This window comes from Coenobita brevimanus, chromosome 1 (assembly GCF_032717465.1).
Source record: "Coenobita brevimanus isolate Jiangsu-jjx chromosome 1, ASM3271746v2, whole genome shotgun sequence".
Taxonomy (NCBI): domain Eukaryota; kingdom Metazoa; phylum Arthropoda; class Malacostraca; order Decapoda; family Coenobitidae; genus Coenobita; species Coenobita brevimanus.
In genome coordinates, this window is record NC_136954.1 from 42,942,329 (window position 1) to 42,964,632 (window position 22,304).

Consider the following 22,304-nt stretch of genomic DNA (forward strand, 5'->3'; position numbering starts at 1 on the left):
GGAGGAAGATGACGTCAACCTGCTGGAGTATGTGATGAAGTTCAAAGAACGGCTGTCCACTGCTTTACAGCTGGCGAGAGAGAATTTAGGAGCTGCTCAGGAGAAGATGATGACTTGGTATGATAAGAAGTCCAGGTTACGCCACTTTCAGCCAGGAGATCAGGTTTTGATTCTGCTACCTGTGCATGGGCAACCTCTTCAAGCCAAGTTTAGTGGTCCTTATTTCGTGGAGAAGAAACTCAGTGATGTCAACTATGTCATCGCCACACCAGAGCGTAGAAAGAACAAGCAACTTTGTCACATCAACATGCTAAAGTTATATCACAGGCGGGATGAAAATAACCTAGTCTGCACTGTAGCTGTTCCACCCAAGTCTGCAAGTGAAGCTCTCCCATGCAGTATGAGCCTGAGTGATAGTTTGGGGAAGAATCCTGATATCATGAATGATGTCCAGACTAAGCTTTCTCATCTAGTTCTCGAGGAAAGGCAGGAGTTTTCGGCATTACTGCAGGAGTACCCACAAGTGTTCCGTGCCACTCCAGGAAGAACCACTGTGTTGATGCATGATGTCGATGTTGGAGACGCAAAGCCAATTAAACTGCCTCCTTACCGTGTGAACCCAGTAAAAGTTCCTCTCATGCAGAAGGAGCTTGGCTACCTGTTGGACCACAAGATGATTGAGCCCTGTCAGAGTGAGTGGAGTTCTCCTGTCACTCTAGTCCCTAAGCCAGGTGGGTCACAGTGGCTTTGCATCGACTATAGACGTGTTAATCAGATAACCAAAACAGACACTTACCCTCTCCCTCGCGTGGAAGATTGCATAGACAAGATCGGAAAGGCTAGGTACATAAGTAAGGTTGATTTGTTAAAGGGATACTGGCAAGTACCTATGACTGAACGTGCTAGGGAAATCTCATGTTTTGTAACACTAGGAAAGACTTTTGCATGTTCTGTAATGCCATATGGTATGAAGAATGCACCAGCCACTTTTCAGAAGCTCATGAATGTTGTAACAGAGGGTTTGGGAGGGTGTGTTGTTTATATTGATGATGTATTAATCTTCAGTGACAACTGGAAAGATCACCTATGCCATGTCAGTAAATTTCTTGAGCGTTTGGTTCAGGCTAATCTTGTAGCTAATTTATCAAACTGTGAGTTTGGTCAAGCTAAAGTTCAGTACCTTGGGTACGTAATTGGTGATGGACACGTTGCACCACCAGGAGCTAAGGTTCAGGTTATAAGTGATCTTCCCAGACCTAAAAGTAGGAAAGAGCTACAAAGATTTTTGGGAATGGTAGGTTATTACAGGAGATTTGTTCTTAACTTTTCAATTCTTGTATCACCACTTACAGACCTACTGAAAAAGGGAGTTAAATTTGTGTGGACCGATAACTGTGAATCCTCTTTCAGCAAACTTAAAGCTATCCTATTAAGTCAGCCAGTGCTCGCTACTCCAAATTTTGCTAAGCCTTTTAAGATGGCTGTTGACGCAAGTGATACAGGAGCTGGGGCTGTTTTGCTGCAAGAGGATGATCAGGGTATTGAACACCCTGTATCTTATTACAGTAAGAAGTTCACTCCACCTTAAAAGAACTACTTAACTATTGAGAAAGAGCTTTTGGCCTTGATTTTGGGTTTACAGCATTTTTCATTTTATTTGTGTTCTGGTTTTGACCCCATAGTCATTTATACCGATCATAACCCACTGAAATTCCTTAGTAAGTTTAAAGATAAAAATCAGAGATTGACAAGATGGAGTCTACTTCTTCAGGAGCATTCATTAGACATACAACATATCAAGGGGAAAGAAAATGTTATTGCAGATTGCTTATCTAGACTTTAGACAGATTGTTTTAGAGTAATAAGAAATTTCCTTTGTAAATTTCTTCTTTTTTTTTGTGGGGAGGTGTTACATAGCCTATGATTCCATCATCCTTTGTATAATTCTAACTTACAGTATGCTGCAAGTTTGATCACGATTCGCCTCATGGCTTCCATAGTGACCAAGCTTCTGTGTTCTACCTCACTCCCTCCTTCTCCCCCCTTATAGTAGAGTAAGTCGTTCTTTCTGTTGTTCAGAGTGGGAGTGTCAACTCTTTGTCCCCTATGGCTTCATTTGCGCTTGTTTTGTTTGTTGTTTGAAAATATTTGCCCCACAAAGAGATGGGGACACGAGCAAACATGAGAGCCCGTCAGAGATGGGTAAAAAAGAAAAGCAGATATGGGCGAAGAAAAAAAAAAAAAAAAAAAAAAAGCTGGGAGACAGCCAACAAAGGTCTCAGAAAAGGCAGCAGCCATGGCAAGGGCGAAGCAACGGATGGCACTGATGGAACAAGTTAAGATAGGCGCCTGGTGACGATGTAATGCACCAAGGCAGCACGAGGTGGATCACAGGCGATACCTGCACGGATACGTTCCTCTTGAGATGGTAGGAGGGAGTTGGAGATTTACACCTCACGTAGATCATCGTGCAACTGCTGGTAGATGGATGGCTGTGCATCGAGATCGTTGACAGGTGTTGTGAGGTCGCACAAAAGCTCCTCGAGGTACGTATCTGTGCAGGAATCGAGGCTGGCATTATCAAAGGGTGGAAGCAGGGCCTCAGTTTGCGGGGCAGCGGTAGAAGGATCAGGTTTGGCATTGCTCTTCTTGTTCTTGTTCTTCTTTTTCTTCTCCTTGGGTGGAGAGGGAGAAGAAGAGAGAGCAACGGCAGTAGACTGTGGTGAGGATGAAGGAGGTGCCTCCACAACATCAGGAGCAGATGGAGAGGACAAGGAGGGCGGCTCTGCCACATCCAGGTGTACAGAAGGGACGGGAGAAGATGGCCGCTCCTCCTCAGCTCCTGACGAAGCAAGGTGAACCTCCACGACAGTCCCCTGGGGAGAAAGGTCGAGCTCCATGGCCTGAGACGGTTCCGGATCGGTGATCTGAGGAGCGGTCGTAACGGCGCCAGTCGCTCTGTTGAGGGGGGCATCTAAACACAGCCGTTCCCACGGTGTCGTGCGGGGTGGTGTTGGCTTCTGACGCTGAGCCTGACGCTTCTGACGAGGGGGGAGACGTGTATCACGAGCAAAGCTTCGGGGAATGGCAAGGCGTGGAAGGCCATTTTCCTCAAAGATTTGAGGGAGGAGAACAGCCAAAACCGCCTTGTCACCCCCACTAAAAGCTTCGGCAGTCGCGATACACATTGCAACGAGTGTGTTAGTGTGAGCAGCACTCCCAGGACCCCTCGGCCGACGTCTCAGGGATGTGGGGCGCCGCCGTGCATGGGCAGAGCCCTGCTTAGCAATGCCCCCCGGCCCAGAGACATCCCTGGCTTCAGGACCCTTGGCAGCCTGAACAACACTAAACTCCATCGTCTCCCCATCGCCAAGTGAGCGCTGGGAATGCCGTGGATTTGGTGCAACGATCGCAGAAACGTGTACGAAAACATCAGCACCAGTATCCTGGCGCTTGATGAAACCGTAACACGCTCTCACGTTGAACCAATTCACGGTTCCCTGGATGGTAGTGGCTCCTGGCGGCTCTGATCTACTGCTGGGTGCCCCCCTCAACGGGTCGAGGGCGTGAGCAGATGAAGCAGAAGTTTCGGTTAGCTCGGGCATGGTGGCGACTGGCCAGGCCAAGCAGTGAGAGTGGAATTCCATTTGCGCGTCCTTCTTACAAATTGTATCAAGCTCTGCCGGCCCCTATATAATGAGCTCAGTCTCTGCATTAATTGCCTGGCCTTAATAACCAGGGGCTTCGGCCCCAATGGTTGATAGGCCGAAAAAAAAAAAAAAAGGCATTAATTGCCACTTAGATTTACTCTTCATTTTGTTCACATCTCTGTCCTCCCCTGTGCAGTTGTTATTATTTTTGTGAGTGCTCAGGAAGTCCCCAACCATCTAGCTGCTGTGTAATTTGAGTATATGTGTTATTACGTTTTTTTTTCTTGTACTGTATAGCATAAGGTGTTAATTCGTAGGCCTGGTAAGGTTTTTGTGATTCGTGTGTTTTAGGTGTCAACCATTGTTAATAATATTTTGTATCTGTTATAACATATCTTGCATTAACTGAGCTTTATCCGGTTTTCTCATTTTATCAGGGCTGACTTAGATAAATTTACTCTTGCTAATTTCGTGTTAATAGAGGCTATTGCAGTTAACCATATATTTAACCTGTCTTTTTTGCCATTACATTATCATTATGAGTCCTGAATGTTTAGTTGTTAGTTTGAGCATTAAACTTTAACTTGTAATTTTACCTAACTCTTTTGTTTTGAACCTGGAACTTTGCGGGACAGTAGTGATTTTAGTATTCTCACTTGAAGTGTTCATTATCTCTCTCTGTTCCGTAACAATATATATATATATAATAAATGTAGATAGACATAGAGAAGTATTAAATGTATGGGTGTCGTCGTCGTCTTGAGAGTTACCTACAGTATTTGCTTTATTAGCACAGCACTGCTTCTGCACACTCTCTCAGGTGCAGGAAAATCGTCTAGTTTTAATTATAAATGAACACAAGAAATGTCGTGACCTTGGAAAGGTTAATGATGACAGTATTAAGTCACGAGATTTGCTACTTACTCTCAGCTGAACAGTATACTCTGCATTAGTGAAGGCAACACCAGTCTTGCTATGTGCTTGCTTATAAAGAAGGTGTTCTGTATTTTTCACCATCATCGTCATATACTTGTTTCCCACTATTATAATGTATGAACAATGTGTTGTTATGATAATCATCGTTATAATCGTGTTTCCTGCTATTATGAATTATGTAGAACAAGGGTTCTAAAATAGGGGGGGGGGTCCCCCTCGGGAGGAATTTCTAAGTACCTAAGGGGGAATAACCGATAAGGTCAAAATTGCCAAAGTAGCTGTTTTGATGTGTTGTGGTTAATAGATTTTATATTGTATGGGCAAATGGTTTTTGGCTTTTTATTTTTTATTAAGAGTAAGGTCATAAATTAGGTCCTCAGATAATATTCATGCTACGTAAAAGTACAGAGTCTAAAATATTTCGCCATAATAACGCTAGACTTGCCGTTATGCGTTCAAAATGACGGTAAGTGATGGCAGACAACTTTGGAATTTAGATTTTTCTTTATCAAAATAATCACCCCCAAAGAGGGAGGAATTTCCTCCTTTGGGAATGGGGAAACCATTGATGGTGTTCTGTCAAAAGTGGGTAACGACCAGGTAATGTTTGGGAACCACTGATGTAGAAGGTTATAACTTTATTTTCTAGTTTTATAGATTATTGGTGTCATATTCATCACCAGCAGCATCGTCATCGTCCAAACCTTATTTTCCATTTTAATAAATATGAAAGTTTTGTACAGGTATTTGGCTTTAAATGAAAACTTCGACTCCATGACATCTTTATCGTAAAACCTTATTTCCCACTCCTACAACTGGATAAATGTTTTATTTTGTTCTAGAGAAGCAGACTTTTATTCCACAGGATTTTGTTTTAATTTCTTCCTGTATATATTCCGAATCCCTGCTGCCAGCCTGACCCCTCGATGTGTGGGCTGAAATAGGGTGGTGAGGGTGAGTATGGTGGTGATGGTGGTGGTGAAACTGAGTTTGGTGATGGCAGTGGTGACGTTGATGTTGGGTGATAGTGTGCGGGTTTAATATATCCTCTCTCTCTCTCTCTCTCTCTCTCTCTCAGGAAAGTGGTGAGGGTGGAGCAAATTTGTGACGCAAGGTGGTAGAGTAGTAGCGATGATGGTAAATGTGATGTGTGGCGATGAGGATGGCCAGAACAGACAAATTTTATCAATATCCTACGTAAAGCCCTTCACTTCAGTGGTACATGAGTCACTGTAGTCTTTCTCCCTTCAGACGATTTATATAGGTTTGGAGAGAACAATTTTGCAGTGACGGGTGTAACAGAGAACATTTGCAGTGATGGGTTGAAGAGAGCACATTTGCAGTGACGGGTGCAAGAGAGAACATTTGCAGTGACGGGTTGAAGAGAGCATCTGCAGTGACGGGTGGAAGAGTTATAAGATCTGCAGTGACGGGGTTAAAAAGTTTTCATTGACTCCTAACCTGATGTTTCCCGGAGTTGAAGAAAATCGTGTGAAGGAAGCGAGAATAAAACATAAAATACGCCGTCAGAATGAAGGCGTTAATAGGACCTCACACGCTTGTCGCATCCCACTGTGGTATAGGCTGGTATAGGCCGGTACAGTATGGTGACAGGGATGGTGTGGTATTATAGACGACATTGGCTTCGTAACACCTTTTCTATAGCAATTTATTGTGCACAATACATCCTTAATTTCTCTTACCTTACCTATTCAATCTTTGTATCGTATCGCTTGTTTCGGTAACGAACAGTATGATAAAAATTAGTGATTTTAAAATAAATGGCCAAGTAAAATGTGTAACGAAGTCTCTGTGCTGCCTACTTCTCCCTTCACCTTTATCACTTTTTTCTGAGTCGGTCCGCTCTCGTCTTATTACTCCCATCTTTCCTGTCACTTTTTATTAGTCACTCCTCTTTCCTTTTCAAGTGGTTGTACATTGAGTGACAAATCAAATGGTTTCCTGTAAGTCAGGGAACCATTTACAACTCTGGGTGGTAACCATATAGCCAACCCATGCGTGTTCCCTACGTGTCACTAAGGGTGTTAGCAGAGGTCTATTGCCCCTCCCCTTGAAACAACTAACTCAAAGTCAATCACCCCTTACGGGATTATGACGTCTGTATATATATATATATATATATATATTTATATATATATATATATCTATATATATATATATATATATATATATATATATATATATATATATATATATATATATATATATATATATATATATGCCTCTGTGGTACAGTGGTAAAATGTGCGTTTTCGTGCACTGAAGAACAAGGGTTCGCGCCCCGCCAGGGTAATAAACTTTGGGAGCTTTCTTTCTGGCCACGTACTGCATTGGCGGACACAGGGGGTGCTGTGGTTGAACCAGTGTCGCATACTATAAAGTACTGTATGCTTGCACCCAGTCGGCTTGCGCGGGCCGATTACACTTGGTTCACAGACTGCACACACATCCAAAGCCACTCCAACACTACAATTACACTTACAAGCACTTCTCACCCTACATACAGTCTCTACCAGACAGCCTAAGCCACTTGGTAGAGATACATTGGCTGTATCGTCCCCACTTCGGTAGGGATAGGCCGGTCCTGCAGTGGACACTGAAACGGCTGATGGCATATATATATATATATATATATATATATATATATATATATATATATATATATATATATATATATGTGAGACAGACGGACAGACACAGGCACTAGGCAGATCAAAAAGAAATAATCCCTTTTATTTTCTTTTTGGCGGTGGAGGGAATCCAACAAAATGTTTTCACCATGGGAGCGGAATTCATCTTTTTGGGAAATAAAGCGAATACTTTTGTTAAAATTTCAGTTGGGATTCACCATAAAAGATCTGTGGCAACAAAATTAATATGGATAGAGGAGCACATCAAATTATCAACTCCCTCACTACGCTGACAGTGGCTATATTCATTAATTTATTTGTTTTTAACCAGCAGTACACTTTGACGTCATATATTAACTTATTCGTCCTTGTACCAGACGATTATATTCAGTTTTGAAGGGAACAAAATCGAATTAAAGGGGCCTTATATAACCTTCATTAATTCCATCGGTATGAAAGGAATTTAATAACCAGAATAAAATAGGCCAGTGAAAAAAAAAACAAGAAGAAAAGAACTGGCGTGCTATTATTGAAAGGACCACGTTTCTGTTAGGAATCACAGTGAAAAAAATAGTCAGCAAATATTACTTCAGAAATAGGCAGAACGCTGTGACTTAAAAAACTCTCTCTCTCTCTCTCTCTCTCTCTCTCTCTCTCTCACCAGCGAAACCGTGAATGGGTTACGATCGATCCCTTGTCGGAACTCGGATTTATTTTCATAGGTAGAACAAGAGATGGAAAATTTCTTTATTCTCCTGTCCTTACCCTTCCTGCATAGAGAGAGAGAAAAAAAAAGGAAAAGAAAGAATATGCCCGATATAAATTTTCTCTTCGAGCCATTTTTTTTTTTTTTTCCAGACAAGACAGATATTGTAAGATTCTGTACACTTTTTGCTCTTCCTGTAAAATACAAGTTTGAGTTACGAGAGAAGGTTCACCGTAAATGTGCCTGAGAATCCGACCCTATGACTTCTTGGCTGGTGTTCTCATCGGTTAAGAAAGGTCCCTAACACCATTTCTTAAGTGATATATTGTGTTTATAATACTTTACTGTCCGATTCTGTTAAATAAATCCTTTTGAAATCGCCATACTCAGCATAAACGTACAAAATTATCTAAAGAAGCCATATCCAAAATAAATAGCAAAGGGAGAGGTGCTAGGGAGACTCCTTACCTGGCGAGAAGGCGGGCTGCTTTCCATTAAGATGCTACCCAAGAAATCCTTTACTCCCGTGTGTGTGTGTGTGTGTGTGTGTGTGTGTGTGTGTGTGTGTGTGTGTGTGTGTGTGTGTGTGTGTGTGTTGTATGTGGTGTGTGTGTGTGTGTGTGTGTGTGTGTGTGTGTGTGTGTGTGTGTACCTTTGCATACTGATGACATGCAACAAAACTTTAAGGCATCTCCCTGTCAGTCTGCTATCGTACTGTATTCCTCTTTCCTCCTTTCAAATGTACCTTTTTTTTTTAGCGATTATTATTTTTGTTTTCTCTGTCACTTACCATATTGTGTTGTTTTCATCTGAGATATATTTTTTCGTGTTACCTGGTTTCACATTTTGGTTTCCATGGTTTCTTTGGGTTGAACGTAATTTCTTTCCCTGGGTTTCGTTTTCCAGAATATGCTTGTACTTTTTTTTTCGATTTTTCATGTTATTTTCTTTCAGTTTCATATATTTCCCTATTTTGGAGCTCGACAATGAAAAGATAAGTATATTGATTAACCCCAATGGTCATACACATCCCACAAATGGCCATAAAAGATTAGGAGGCTGGCTTCCCTTTGGCGAGTTTTAGCATAGTCATAATCCTGTCCCGTCTCAGTGATTATGAGGAGGAGGAGGAGGAAGAGGAAGAGGAGGAGGATTTCCAGGCGTTTCCAACATGATAACAGGATATTAATCGATTCATTATTAAAGAGAGACGGCGAGGATGTGAAGTATTGGTTTTTGATGGAGATTTTGCATGTTATTGTGAGGAACCCTGTCTAACCCTCCTGTACCGTTGTGGACTGCGCTCTGTGATATGGGATGCTGGTGATGACGTTTGACAATTGCTGGTGTTCCATGTATGAGAGTAAAAGAAATTAGAGTCTTGCTAATATCGTACTCTCTCTCTCTCTCTCCCCTCTAATGACATGTTTCTGCACTGAAGTACTGTTGCCTCCAAAACTTCTGTCCCTCTTCCTGATGTACCTCTTAAAATAATTTTAGTTTGGGTAAAGTTGCATATCCCCTCTACAGTCTCTCTGGTTAGTTTATGAGTGTTAGCCAGCTGTAGTTTGAAGTACTGTAATTAACAAGGTACAGAAGGCTACAGGAGGAACGGAACTTGTGAGGCAACAGTACATAGCAGTCATAACAAATTGGTGTTGTTTATGGGAGGGGGTGTGAGCTGGGAGCAAGGCAGTGAAATGGTGGGGGACAGCGACTTGAAGGCGATTTGTTTGTGGCCACGCCTTACGGAATTGAGGCGTCTGGCAATAGATAGATAGATAGGAGAGCTCCAACCCTGACAAAAGCATCAGCCTGTGAAGCCTAAGCCTTGAACCTGTTTGGACATCAGACGGGTTCATATAGAGACAATTTTACCGGGTCAACTGGTGGGCGCTTTGTTATATATATCTCTCTATGAATCTGCTAAATATGCCATTGTGCCTCGCTTGTTTATTGAAAGGTAAATTAATGAGGCTATATTGTGGACGTGAACAAACGCCGTGTAATATTACGTCACTGATATATGATTATTTTTTTACCATAGCCTAAAGCTCATGCAATGGTTCCATCTCTGTCTCTGTCTCTGTCTCTGTCTCTGTCTCTCTCTCTCTCTCTCTCTCTCTCTCTCGCACACACACACACACACACACACACACACACACACACACACACACACACACACACACACACACACACACACACACACACACACACACACACAAGATTATTTATTTAAGGGCACAAAGATCATTCAGTTGACTTTATTAAACATCTACATTTATGAGCACAGAAGCAGAGAAATTAGTAGGTATGAAGAAATATTAGTAAGCAAATATAAATACCATGAATAATGAAGCAGGTGGACCAAATGTAAACAAATTATATATATATATATATATATATATATATATATATATATATATATATATATATATATATATATATATATATATATATATATATATATATATATATATATATATATATATATATATATATATATATATATATATATATATATATATATATATATATATATATATATATATATATATATATATATATATATGTCAAATTTCACCCATGACCTCTAATATAATCTTCATATTTATTTGCCATCAGAGGATTATATTAACTTTGTAGACTTTATACATTATCTCTCTATCTATCTATTGCCAGACGCCTTAATCCCGTAAGGGGTGACCACAAACAAATCGCATCCATGTCGCCCTGTCCCCCGCCATTTAACTGCCCTGCTCCCAGCTTACACCCCCCTCTCTCATATACCTCATAACTTCATCCCTCCATCTCATCCTTGGCCTCCCCCTTCCTCTTCCCCCCTCCACCTCACTCACATACACTCTTCTCGTCAGTCTCTCACTCTCCATCCTTTACACAGGAGAGGTTTAATAGCCTTCCTTAACTCTTTGACTTCCAGAGACTTAAATTACCTAAAATCGTCTGGAGGTGAAAATAAAGTAACACAGGTGATCGTAGTGAAGTAATTAATCTGCACCTGTGGAAGCACCTGTAAATCATGAGGCACCTCAACCCCTTAGCCCCAGGTCATGTTTTTCGCCTGTAATATCAGTCATGGCGCGCGACTCTGAGGTTATTATCGTACCCTGGCAACCTACCCTTCACAAGTGACGTCTGATTTCGTTTGAGACGTGTATAATAATATTCGTGTATAATATATTCGTGCATAATAATATGATTTATGTATAATATGGTACGAAAACAGACACACTTTTGAATGATAGGTTGCCAGGGTACGATAATGACAACCTCAGAGTCGTTCGCCGCGACTGTAGCACCGTCAGACGATTTTACTCAGCTTGGGACAGAGTTTTCAACCTGGAGGGGTTAGATGAAGCTTTGTATAAGCCTCTTGGTAGTACTCGTCAGCTGGATAAAATCGTCTGGCTACAGGAACGCTAACAAGAATATATAAGTAGGGCATCGCAGTGAAATCCCCTGAATGAGGTGACGATTTATTTGCTCTGGTGATTAAGGCCTCTCGTACTGGAGGCGTTAATGAAGACTGTGTGTAACTCCTAGGCTCGTATTCTCGTCGGTCAACGAAGCTCTCTAACATCTCCTCCCCAGCGATTTATTTGGGGGGTATGCGTGGTTAATACCTTACGTAAGTTACTTTATGCAGAGGATGGCTGTATTGCAAGGATTTATGTAACACAGAAAAGGACAGTAAGGTGTAATAAACACAATAAATCGCTTAGGAAAAGGAGCTAGGGAGCCTGTACGTGACTCCTAGGTTGCATTTTCATCGGTTAAGGAAGCTCCCTAACACCCTCTCCTCAGCAATTTATTTTTTGGATATGCGTGGTTAGTACCTTTCGTAATTACTTTTAGCAGCACTGAAAAGGACAATAGGGTGTAATTAAAGTAAATCGCTTAGGAAAAGGAGCTAGGGAGCCCCCTTAACCCACGAGAATGCGGACCCTGATGTTAAAGTCAAGTAAAACTATCTAAAGCAACAAGAATGAATAATGAAAGTACGTGATGGTAGTGAAAGTATTAACATTACTACAAAATACATGGCATAGCCTTCAACCAGGGAACAAAAGCCTGATTACATATTCATAACCGATGCAAATTTTTCTCGTGTAATATGGACTGATGTTTTTGTACTCTTGATTTTCCCTCAGTGTGTGTGTGTGTGTGTGTGTGTGTGTGTGTGTGTGTGTGTGTGTGTGTGTGTGTGTGTGTGTGTGTGTGTGTGTGTTGGTGCTGTTGATGGTGTAGTGATGTGGTAAAAGGAGGAGGAGGGAAGGGAAGGAGGGGGTGGGGGAGTGAGGATGAGGATGGGGGTGGGGGAGGAGGAGAAAGAGGAAGGGTAATGGAGGTAGAGGAAGGAAGGGGGAGAGCAATGAAAGCAGTATGTGAAAAGGGTGGGAGGAGAGAGGGAGGCATCATTGCAAAGAAGAGGAGGGGGAGGAGGGAGGGGGAGGAGTGGGTGGGGGAGTGAGGATGAGGATGAGAGAGGGGGAGGAGTAGAAAGAGGGAGGATAATGGAGGTAGAGGAAGGAAGAGGGAGAGCAATGAAATAGCAGTATGTGACAAGGGTGGGAGGAGAAAGTGAGGCTTCAGTGCAAAGAAGGGGAGGGACAGGAGGGGGAGGAGTGGGTGGGGGAGTGAGAATGAGGATGGGGGTGGGGGAGGAGGAGAAAGAGGGAGGATAAGGGAGGTAGAGGAAGGAAGGGGGTGAGCAATGAAACAGCAGTATGTGAAGAGGATGGAGGAGAGTGAGGCTTCAGTGCAAAGAAAGGGAGGGACAGGAGATGAGGTGGGAGAGAGGAAAAAGGAGGGGGGATGAGGAAAAAGAAATGGACTCTGAAAAAGCGAAGGACAGGAGGGACGAAGAGGAGGAGAGAGTGGAGGAGAGGAGGGGGTGAAGCGGGAGATAAGGGGAAACAACAAGGGGAGATGAGAAAAGAGGGAGAACAGGGTGACGGATAGGGAGGGGTGGTAGGAGAGAGAGGAGGAGACAAGAAATGGGAAGTGATGGAGAGGAAAGGTGAAGTAGGAAGGGACAGTGTACTGACTGGTCGAGGGGGAGAATAGGTTGGACACGGAGGGAAAGGAATAGTAAAGAGAGGAGGAGTAGTGAAGAGGGAGGAGAGAGAAGGCAGGGAGGAGGATGTAGGGGGGAAGCTTCAGATAGAGGGAGTGGAAGAAATGGATGAAGGGAGAAAGGCAGACTCGGGAAGAGAGAAGGAGGGAGAGAAAGGAGTTACATGGAGTTATTGATAGCCTAGTTACATAAACAGCCACACAGACCATACGGTGCCAAAGAGGTGGTCGGTATTTAACACGAAAAGATAATGCTTAACCTAAGTCACAAGAGTATAAGAAAAGAATAGTACAGCACTAGGCTTTCTCCCTAACTCTCCCAACTCTCCAGTAATACGCCGTGCAGGAAGAACGACAGAAGTAGCACCTTACGGATTAAGACACCTGGAGGAGGTTAAAGGATAATGTGAAACTCCTAAAAATACATGTTCTCTTTACACATTCTTCTTTATCTAAACTAATAAAGAAACAAGGAAACGCGAACCCACCTACAGTAGTATGACTCCGTGCTTCTATGATATGCCAAGTACTGTCCCAAGTACAAGGGTGGACAACCAGTCTTACCGCCTTTGAGGATGGTCCAGGAGGAGTCCCCTATTTGACACTCAGATTTTCCTTAGCCAACGCCGATAGCTGACAAACAAATATCTAGCTTACTTTTGAACGTGTTTGTGGTTGTGCTGTCCGTATCACTTTCCGGGAGCCTGTTACGGACACTGATAATATCGTTACAGAAGAAATATTTGCTAACGTCCAGGTAAACTGTGTGTCCTGATAGATTTATGTTATGTCCACGTGTTGGCGTATCCGGGGCAAATGGGAAGAAATTATTTATGCTTTCTCTTTCGAATCCCTTGAATATCTTGAATCTCTGAATTAGATTCCTTTTCTGTCGCGTTTGGATAGAGAGTAATGGAGGGAGGAAAACAGAAAGAGAGGGGTACGGGAAAGGCACCAGGGAGAAAGGAAGGAAAGGGATGGAGAGGACGGAGGAGTGGGGAAAGGGAAAAGGTTGAGAGAGAGAGAGAGAGAGAGAGAGAGAGAGAGAGAGAGAGAGAGAGAGAGAGAGAGAGAGAGAGAGAGAGATTTCTGCCCGTAGACAAATCCGGACATGTTTTATTAACAACAACAACAAAGTATATATATTTTTCCATCCTGTACATGCACGTTCACCAGCTGCAAATTCCCACGTTGCTTTTGGTGTGCATATGAATCAGGGACTTTGTGGTGTGATTACGCAGTTTATCAAATATTTCAGTCGCGGGTGAGTGCACAGTTTCCTATGCTTGCTTGTTGGTAGTTTTCGTGTGTGTGTGTGTGTGTGTGTGTGTGTGTGTGTGTGTGTGTGTGTGTGTTGTATTTCTGGATCCAACCCAGACGACGACGACGACGACGACGACGATGATGATGATGATGATGATGATGATGATGATGATGATGATATCCAGTCTACCACACCATGATGGCCACTTTCCACGAGACTAAACAGACCTTGTAGCGATGTCCATGTGGCGTCTGGGAATTGCGTGTTCAGTCATGGCTGAGACAACTCTAGCATTTTTTTCGATTATGTAAACTCATCAAGAGACGTGGTTGTTCATGTGTCCCTAAATGTACAGGACTGAGATAGCCTAGCCTCGGGACCCTACTCCTTGTTTGGGTAATATGGAATTGGCTGTTAATGCTGTACCATTACTTCCATTTGATCAAGTAACGGCACTGTAAAACACGAACAAAATTAAGATTAACTAAACAGAATTAATGATGTTCAATGAATGTGGATGGTGGTGGTGGTTATGGCGATGGGGATGGTAACTGTGATGGTGATTTTGATGATGATGATGATGATAGGTGTAGTAGGCATTCTCATATGATTTCCTACAGGTTGTTATGAAATGCAATTAATTCTAAGCCTTTCATTCCTGTAGTGTATTTATATTATTACTGCAGTACTCGTGTTAAACGATTGTATTTTATTTAGTTAAGCAACAGTGGTTAGTGGGTTAATGGAAGCTTTGTCTAACCCCACTGGCTGGAAAAGTTTCAGTGAATGGAATTAGCTGGAGATAGCAAAGATATTAACTACGTAATTGAACTGAAGGACTGTTGAGTTGTGTTTCAATGAGCTTTGAGCGTCGAGACAGTAAATAAAGACATAAATCACGTGCCCAAGTTTATAATAAAAACGTAAAGTCAGCCTGAGTTCTAACGTTAGGAGCAATACTAGAAGCAGTGTGTGTGTTGTACAGTCCACAGTTTATAGTGAAGAGCGGAGAGCACAAGAATACTGAAAACAAAAATGCAACGAAACAAAAATGGCTGTTTAAGGGTACAGGTAAAAAATAAACACAAATAATCGAGTCATGTTTGTAATGAAGAGCCTAGAGCCAGCGTGTGTGGCCGCGTTGGGGTAAATACTGTAAGCTGTTTGAATTCCTGTCATATATCCATGTTTTGGTTTTGGCGTCAACAGTTTAGTGGGGGGAGTCAGAGGCTGTGAACGGGGTTTGGCAGAAAAAAAAAAACTTGTTTACACACACACACACACACACACACACACACACACACACACACACACACACACACACACACACACACACACACACACACACACACACACACACACACACTACTAACATCTTCATTCATATCCTCGCATGACGAATACACATCTACCCACACTCATACCACAGTCTCACCCCATTCCTCGTCCTACACCCCACCCTGCACTTCACCTGACCCCTCACCCTGCCTGACCCCATCCCCCATCCCATCTCATCATCTCCTCTACTTTCATACTTCTCACCCCAACTTTTTCTTTTGCCCTGTCTCACACTTAACCATTCCCCACATCTCCTTCACCAACTCCTGTCTTCCTGTTACTGCTCCTCTCTACCTACTTTTTGTCTCATCCCCTTTCCTCACTTACCTCATCCCTCACCCCCTCTCCCCACCTCCCTTCCCATTCCCTCTCCCCTGCCCCATCACTTCTCTCTCTACTTGACCTCTCGCCCTTTCCTCACCTACCTCAGCCCTCATCTCGTTTACTGACTCCCACACTTCTCCCTCCCTCCCCTTCTGTCTGTCTGTCTGTCTGTCTCTCTCTCCCTCTCTCTCTCTCTCTCTCTCTCTCTCTCTCTCTCTCTCTCGTGTCATTTATCTACCCCATTCACGTATATTTAGTATTAACTGAACGAATTTCTTTTCATGGTTCACTGGCCATTATATGTTGGTGTAGTTGTATATAATGAAGAGGAATTTATTTACATATGTGTTGGCTGTATGATATATATATTGCAGACATATATGGTGGAGAATGATATGGTTATGACATCACTGTTTTAATCTTTTCACATACACATACGTTTAATATTTATACACACATAGGTTTCATTTGTACACAGGTTTAATATTCACACGTAGGTTTAGTATTTACATACACACAGGTTTAATGTTTACACGTTCACAAGTTTAATATTTACAAATACAGGTTTATTATTTACACATATATAGGTTTAATATTTACACATACATAAGTTTAATATTTACACATACATAAGTTTGATAATTACACATACACATAGGTTTTATATTTACTTACATGTGTGGATTGGATGGCAATAGTCGAAAAATTGTTATATACCTGCGTTAGTGTAGCAAAGTAAAGTAGCAAAATATATACAGTACAGGTGATTAGGCCTGTGACAGCCGGGATTGTGGGGACATTATTGTTTTGTGAATGTGTGTGTGGTGCATTTCACTGGGTATACTGTTGATAGTTTTCCCACTGTCGTGCTTTTATCTTTCCCGGCTTTCTTAACCTTGCTGACTCCATCTATAGGTAGGAGAAAAGGCGTCAGGGTGAAGATTATGATAACGACCTTTTAGGTACATACAAGGTAGGTTTTATATTTACACATACACACAGGTTTTATATTCACACATACACATCGTTATGTACACAAAAATATGATGTGAATGGGAATGTAATAGTCAGTGCATTTCCTGTAAGTCACAATCTACAGAGGCGTAATTACAAATATACACGTTACATATTTACGTTCATGTCAACAAGAGCTGGGATCATTCTGGGAAGTTACGTTTACATCAAGGCACAGACAGCTTTATTATTTTATTCTGGCTAATGTCAAACAACTTAAACAGAAATTGAGTCATAGGAGCGTCAGAGTTAAAACTGGTATCATTAATCCTCCCTTGGTTGGGACAAATCTGCAGCATCGTATTCCAATAAATGCCAGTTGATTTTACTTACATGAATGGATCATAGGACTCGGAGTTCTTATAGCATTGCACACACACACACACACACACACACACACACACACACACACACACACACACACACACACACACACACACACACACACACACACACACACACACATCGATAGACGTAATCGAGGGGTTTGATGATATGGAGAGAGATATTATAAGTGTACCGTAGAGTAATGGCTGCCCCTCTTTCACCATTGGATTGGAGCGTGGGTGGCTGCCAGTCAAATGGTGGGGCGTCGAGTAGAGTGAATAGGTAGCTCTCTATCTCACTTTCCCCCTCTGTGTATGCGTTTATCGTAAGAGAGGCGAGTTATAGCCACTTCTTGGGTTGTGGAGCTTTATTGTACAACGTTATACAGAGATGTAATTGACAGCATAACGTAACGACGGCGAACCTCCTAGCTGACCCAATCTCCTGCCTTCTGCCCTCGATCGTACTCTCTCTCTCTCTCTCTCTCTCTCTCTCTCTCTCTCTCTCTCTCGTAACTTTACATGCAAAAATTATAGGTAAGTCTGTCACATATTCTCACTATGAATTCATATGCTCTGACATGGGATAAAAAAAAAAAAAACAGCCACTCCTGTCACTGGTCAACTTGTTTCAGTTTTGGAGATATTTCGGAATGGAGGACCGACACACAGGGTTGTACATATTATAAATTGTTTTTGAGATTATAAATGGCTTTTGAAATTTTGCAGCACCTCTTCGTTAGTGACTGATGCTGCACAGTATACCACAATATCATACCCAAAGTTATTGATGCAAACTGTCAATATCAAAACAAAAAAAATAACAGAATGCTGCCTACTTCTTCATTCACTTTAATCATTCGGTTTCTGTGTCTGCCCTCCACTCTTCCTATTTCTCCTTTCTTGTCACTCTGTACTACTTTTCCTTCTTTTTTCGGGTGGCTTTACATTGAGTGACAAGCCCAATGGTTTCCGGTGAGTTAGGAAACCATTTACACCGCTGGATGGTAACCATATAACCAACCTATACTTGTTTCTTACGTGTCAGCAAGTGGCTTGGTGGAGGGTTTGTGGCGATCCACGTAAAACAACTAACTCAATCGACAAACGGTCACCCTTTACGGGATTATGACGTCTGGCTACAGACAGATAGGTAATAGAAATACACTATACAAGACAGTGTTGTGGGTGATATACATACAGTAACGCTGTGTACTGTATTTGGTTAACGATGACGTACTACCACCTAAATTACATCCCAAAGTCCTTCACTACTCGGAAACAAACAAGTAAAAAGGTCTGGAAGCAACAAGGAAGCCTAAATGACACTCGCATAGCGGCTTGTAGAGACTCAACTGTATACGAAGATATTCCTTAATGCAGCATCCTTTTTTCTGCTGGAGTTTTCAAAGAGATGGTGTAAAAAGAAAATGTGAACCTCTTTGGTAATGGAGGAATGTGTGTGTGTGTGTGTGTGTGTGTGTGTGTCTGTGTGTGTGAGAGAGAGAGAGAGAGAGAGAGAGAGAGAGAGAGAGAGAGAGAGAGAGAGAGAGAGGGGGGGGATATCAACTTATTCATCCAGTTTCCCTCAGGTACCAGAGTGAGATAAAAAAATATTGATAGGTAGGTAGATAGATAGACAGATAGATAGATATAGCCAGACAGATAGATATACATAGACAGATATTTGAGACAAAAATCATATATGTGAGAGCAACAGTAAATGCGGTATACAACTGACAGAATATACATCACCGTCTTTCTGGCGTACAGGTACCGAACCCGTCTTCTGGTCTGATGGACTACGCCACCACAATGAGACCCGAGTACCACCAGGCCATCATTGACCTCATCCACCACTACCGCTGGGATCACATCATTTACCTCTACGACTCCCATGACGGTCAGTGAACACGTCTTCTTTTTTACCTTAGTTACCTCTCCCTGCATCCCGTTTTCTTCTACTGTTTCCTCCCGCTATAGGTTGCCTGCTAAATTATTTTACTACTGTTCCTTCAAAATTTACCTCTACGACTCACACGACGGTCAGTGAGTCTGCCTTTTTTATTCTTTTATCATAGTTACCTCTACCAGCCTCCCGTTTTTTTTTTCTGCTGTTTTCTCCAGCTACTGGTTGCCTACTGAATTATTTTACTACTGCAGCTTCAAAATTTATCACTACGCCTCACACGACGGTCAGTAAGCATGCCTTTTTTTTCCTTTTCTTTTAATAGTGACCTCTTCCATCCTCACGTTTTCTTCCGCTGTTCCTCCTTTTACTGCATGCCTACTGAATTATTTTACTATTGCTATTTCAATATTTACTTGTGCTACTCCCACGACGGTCTGTGCTTCTATCTTTTAATGCATTTATCTTTCAGCCTCCTGTTTTATCTGCTGTCTCTCTGGTTTTCTACTGAATGGTTTAACTTTACTCCTTCATCATTTACCAGTAAGACTCCTACGCGAGTTACTGCTCTTGCCTTTTATCATTGCTTTCTTTAGTAAGTCAACCGCTATTTTATTTATATATTTTTTATTGTTCATTTCTCTCCAGGCACTTTTCTTGATGCTGATGATCTCTCTCTCTCTCTCTCTCTCTCTCTCTCTCTCTCCGGTATTATTATTTTTCCTTTTTCGTTCTCATCGGTATCTTTTCTCTCTCGCAGCCACGTCTCCCCTCTCCCCAGCTTAGTCTCCTTGCTTCATTATTTCCACGTCAGAGAAGAGAGAGGCACATTTACTTTCTCTCTCTCTCTCTCTTAACACAAGCAGATTTCAAATTGTATACTATAGCTTTACTATCACACACACACACACACACACACACACACACACACACACACACACACACACACACACACACACACACACACACACACACACACACTTAACAGAGAGAGAGAGAGAGAGAGAGAGAGAGAGAGAATTTTACGAGTTCCTTCAACTTGCACTACAAGTTCACCGAGAAGGCTGCCATCTCTCGAATAAAGTTTATTGTTGTTATTATTATTATTATTATTATTATTATTATTATTATTATCATCTCTCCGACAAGAAGATTACGTTTTCACCTGCTTGTTTGCTTGTCTTTTAGCAGGATTACTCAAAAACCAAAAAGAGAGATTTGGACCAAATTTAATAGCCCATGTCACAGGGAACAATCGATTAACTTTTGCGACCGGGCCGGATCGTATTACAGATCCTAGATTCAGACGCGAAGCCCTAGTCACTGATGAGAAAACCTGACCCATTATGAAGAGTGGTTTGGAAATTACGTTGCCCTTGTCGGAGAGATGCGCTCCAGTGAGTGCCCCTTTGGTTATTATTATTATTATTATTATTATTGTTATTATTAGATGATAATGATGATGATAATGATTAATATTATTACACACTTCTGTTCTCGACTGCAGCTTCCATCAATTATTAAATCCCAGTTATCATATTCCTCACCACTTGCTTCACGAAGTCCACTTATCCTAAACAGTAATTACTCACCCAGTCCAGTTCGTTACCATTCTTCAGTTTACCTACAGTCCGAGGCAAAAGTTTGATTATTTCTCTTCCTGTACTTATGACTTTCTTTTACTGACTGACATTCATGAAATGACAGTGTCTTGGTATGTTTTTCTGCATAATATTATGTTTACATCTTTTGCCTCGCCGTCTTGTGCTAGTTAATATTTCTAAGCTGAGCGTGGCTTGGTATGATTCTTGGCCCAGTAAGTCACCTTTCCTTCTTATTTTCCATTGGTGGCCAATATTCTCAGGGTGCAAAAGGTTGTTTTGTTCCACTGTCTTATATATCACTTCTTATAGTTCTCATTTTCCTTCTCTGGCTAACATTCCTAAGATGAACGGGGGGTTGCTGTGTTCTTCTGTCAGATATTTTACCGTTTCAGCGGGTATTAGTGAGTGCATATGGGCCTGGTAGTAAAAGGAATGAAGAATAGAGGGAGTCTTTCTGGAATGATGTTGATGAGTGTCTACAGAGTTTTGGAGCGAATGTGAATGTGGTAATGATGGGAGGTCTGAATGCTAGAGTGGGAATTGTAGCAGTTGAAGGTGTAGTGGGTATGCATGGTGTGCATGGAAGAAATGAAAATGGGGAACGAATGATAGCGATGTGTGTTGAGCGAGAGATGGTGATTGGAAATACGCTGTTTGAGAAGGAAGATATTTATAATTATACATGGGTGAGACAGGAGGGTGGAAGGGTTGTTGACAGAGCTTTGATGGACTATGTGGTTGTGTCTAGGAATGTAATAGGAAGATTGTTGGATGTAAAAGTTCTTAGAGGGGAGGGTGGAGGTATGTCTGACCACTACCTGGTGGAGGGAAAGTTAAGAGTAGGTAAGAGATGGGTGAGAGCTAGGAGGGTTAGGTGTGGCAGGGAGGTTTTGAAAGTGAGTGAGTTGGATAAAAGAGAAAAAAAGATTGAGTATCAGGAGAAATTGAAAGATGAGTGGAACGCAGTGAAAGATCGGGAAAATGGCAGTTTGGAGGAGGAATGGCAGTTGTTTAAGAGTGCTGTGGTGGGGCATGCAGAAGAGGTGTGTGGTGTGAGACGTGTGGGTGGTGGTGTAAGAAAAGGAAGTGAATGGTGGTGCGAGGAAGTAAGTATGGCTGTGGCTGAGAAGAGACGTGCATATGAAGTGTGGCTGCAGAGGAAGGATGAAATGTCATATGAAAGGTATAAGGAAAAGAGGAATAGGGCGAGAAGGGCTGTGCATGATGCTAAAGTGGCAGCAGATGACAGGTGGGGTAGGCGGCTGACAGAGAATTTTCAACAGAATAAGAAAATGTTTTGGAAGGAGGTGAAAAGAGTGCGAAAGGGAGAGTCTGGGAAGGAAGAAGGAGTAAAAGCAGAGGATGGAAGGATGTTAACTGAGATGGATGCAGTAAGGAAGAGATGGGCAGAGTATTTTGAAAGATTGTTAAATGTAGAGGAGGAAAGGGTGGCTGAGATTGTGACGGATGGAGGGTGCAAGGAAT

General features: G+C 42.1%; 1 protein-coding gene across 1 annotated transcript in view; it reads left to right on the plus strand.

The window, feature by feature from the left end:
* Nucleotides 1-22,304, plus strand: part of LOC145395488 (glutamate receptor 1-like) — a 690,806-nt gene that overhangs the window by 116,638 nt on the left and 551,864 nt on the right. Inside the window, exon 5 of the mRNA XM_080269120.1 lies at nucleotides 19,080-19,209. Within this exon, the coding sequence (XP_080125246.1) occupies nucleotides 19,080-19,209 (130 nt within the window). The remainder of the gene's footprint in view (nucleotides 1-19,079; nucleotides 19,210-22,304) is intronic.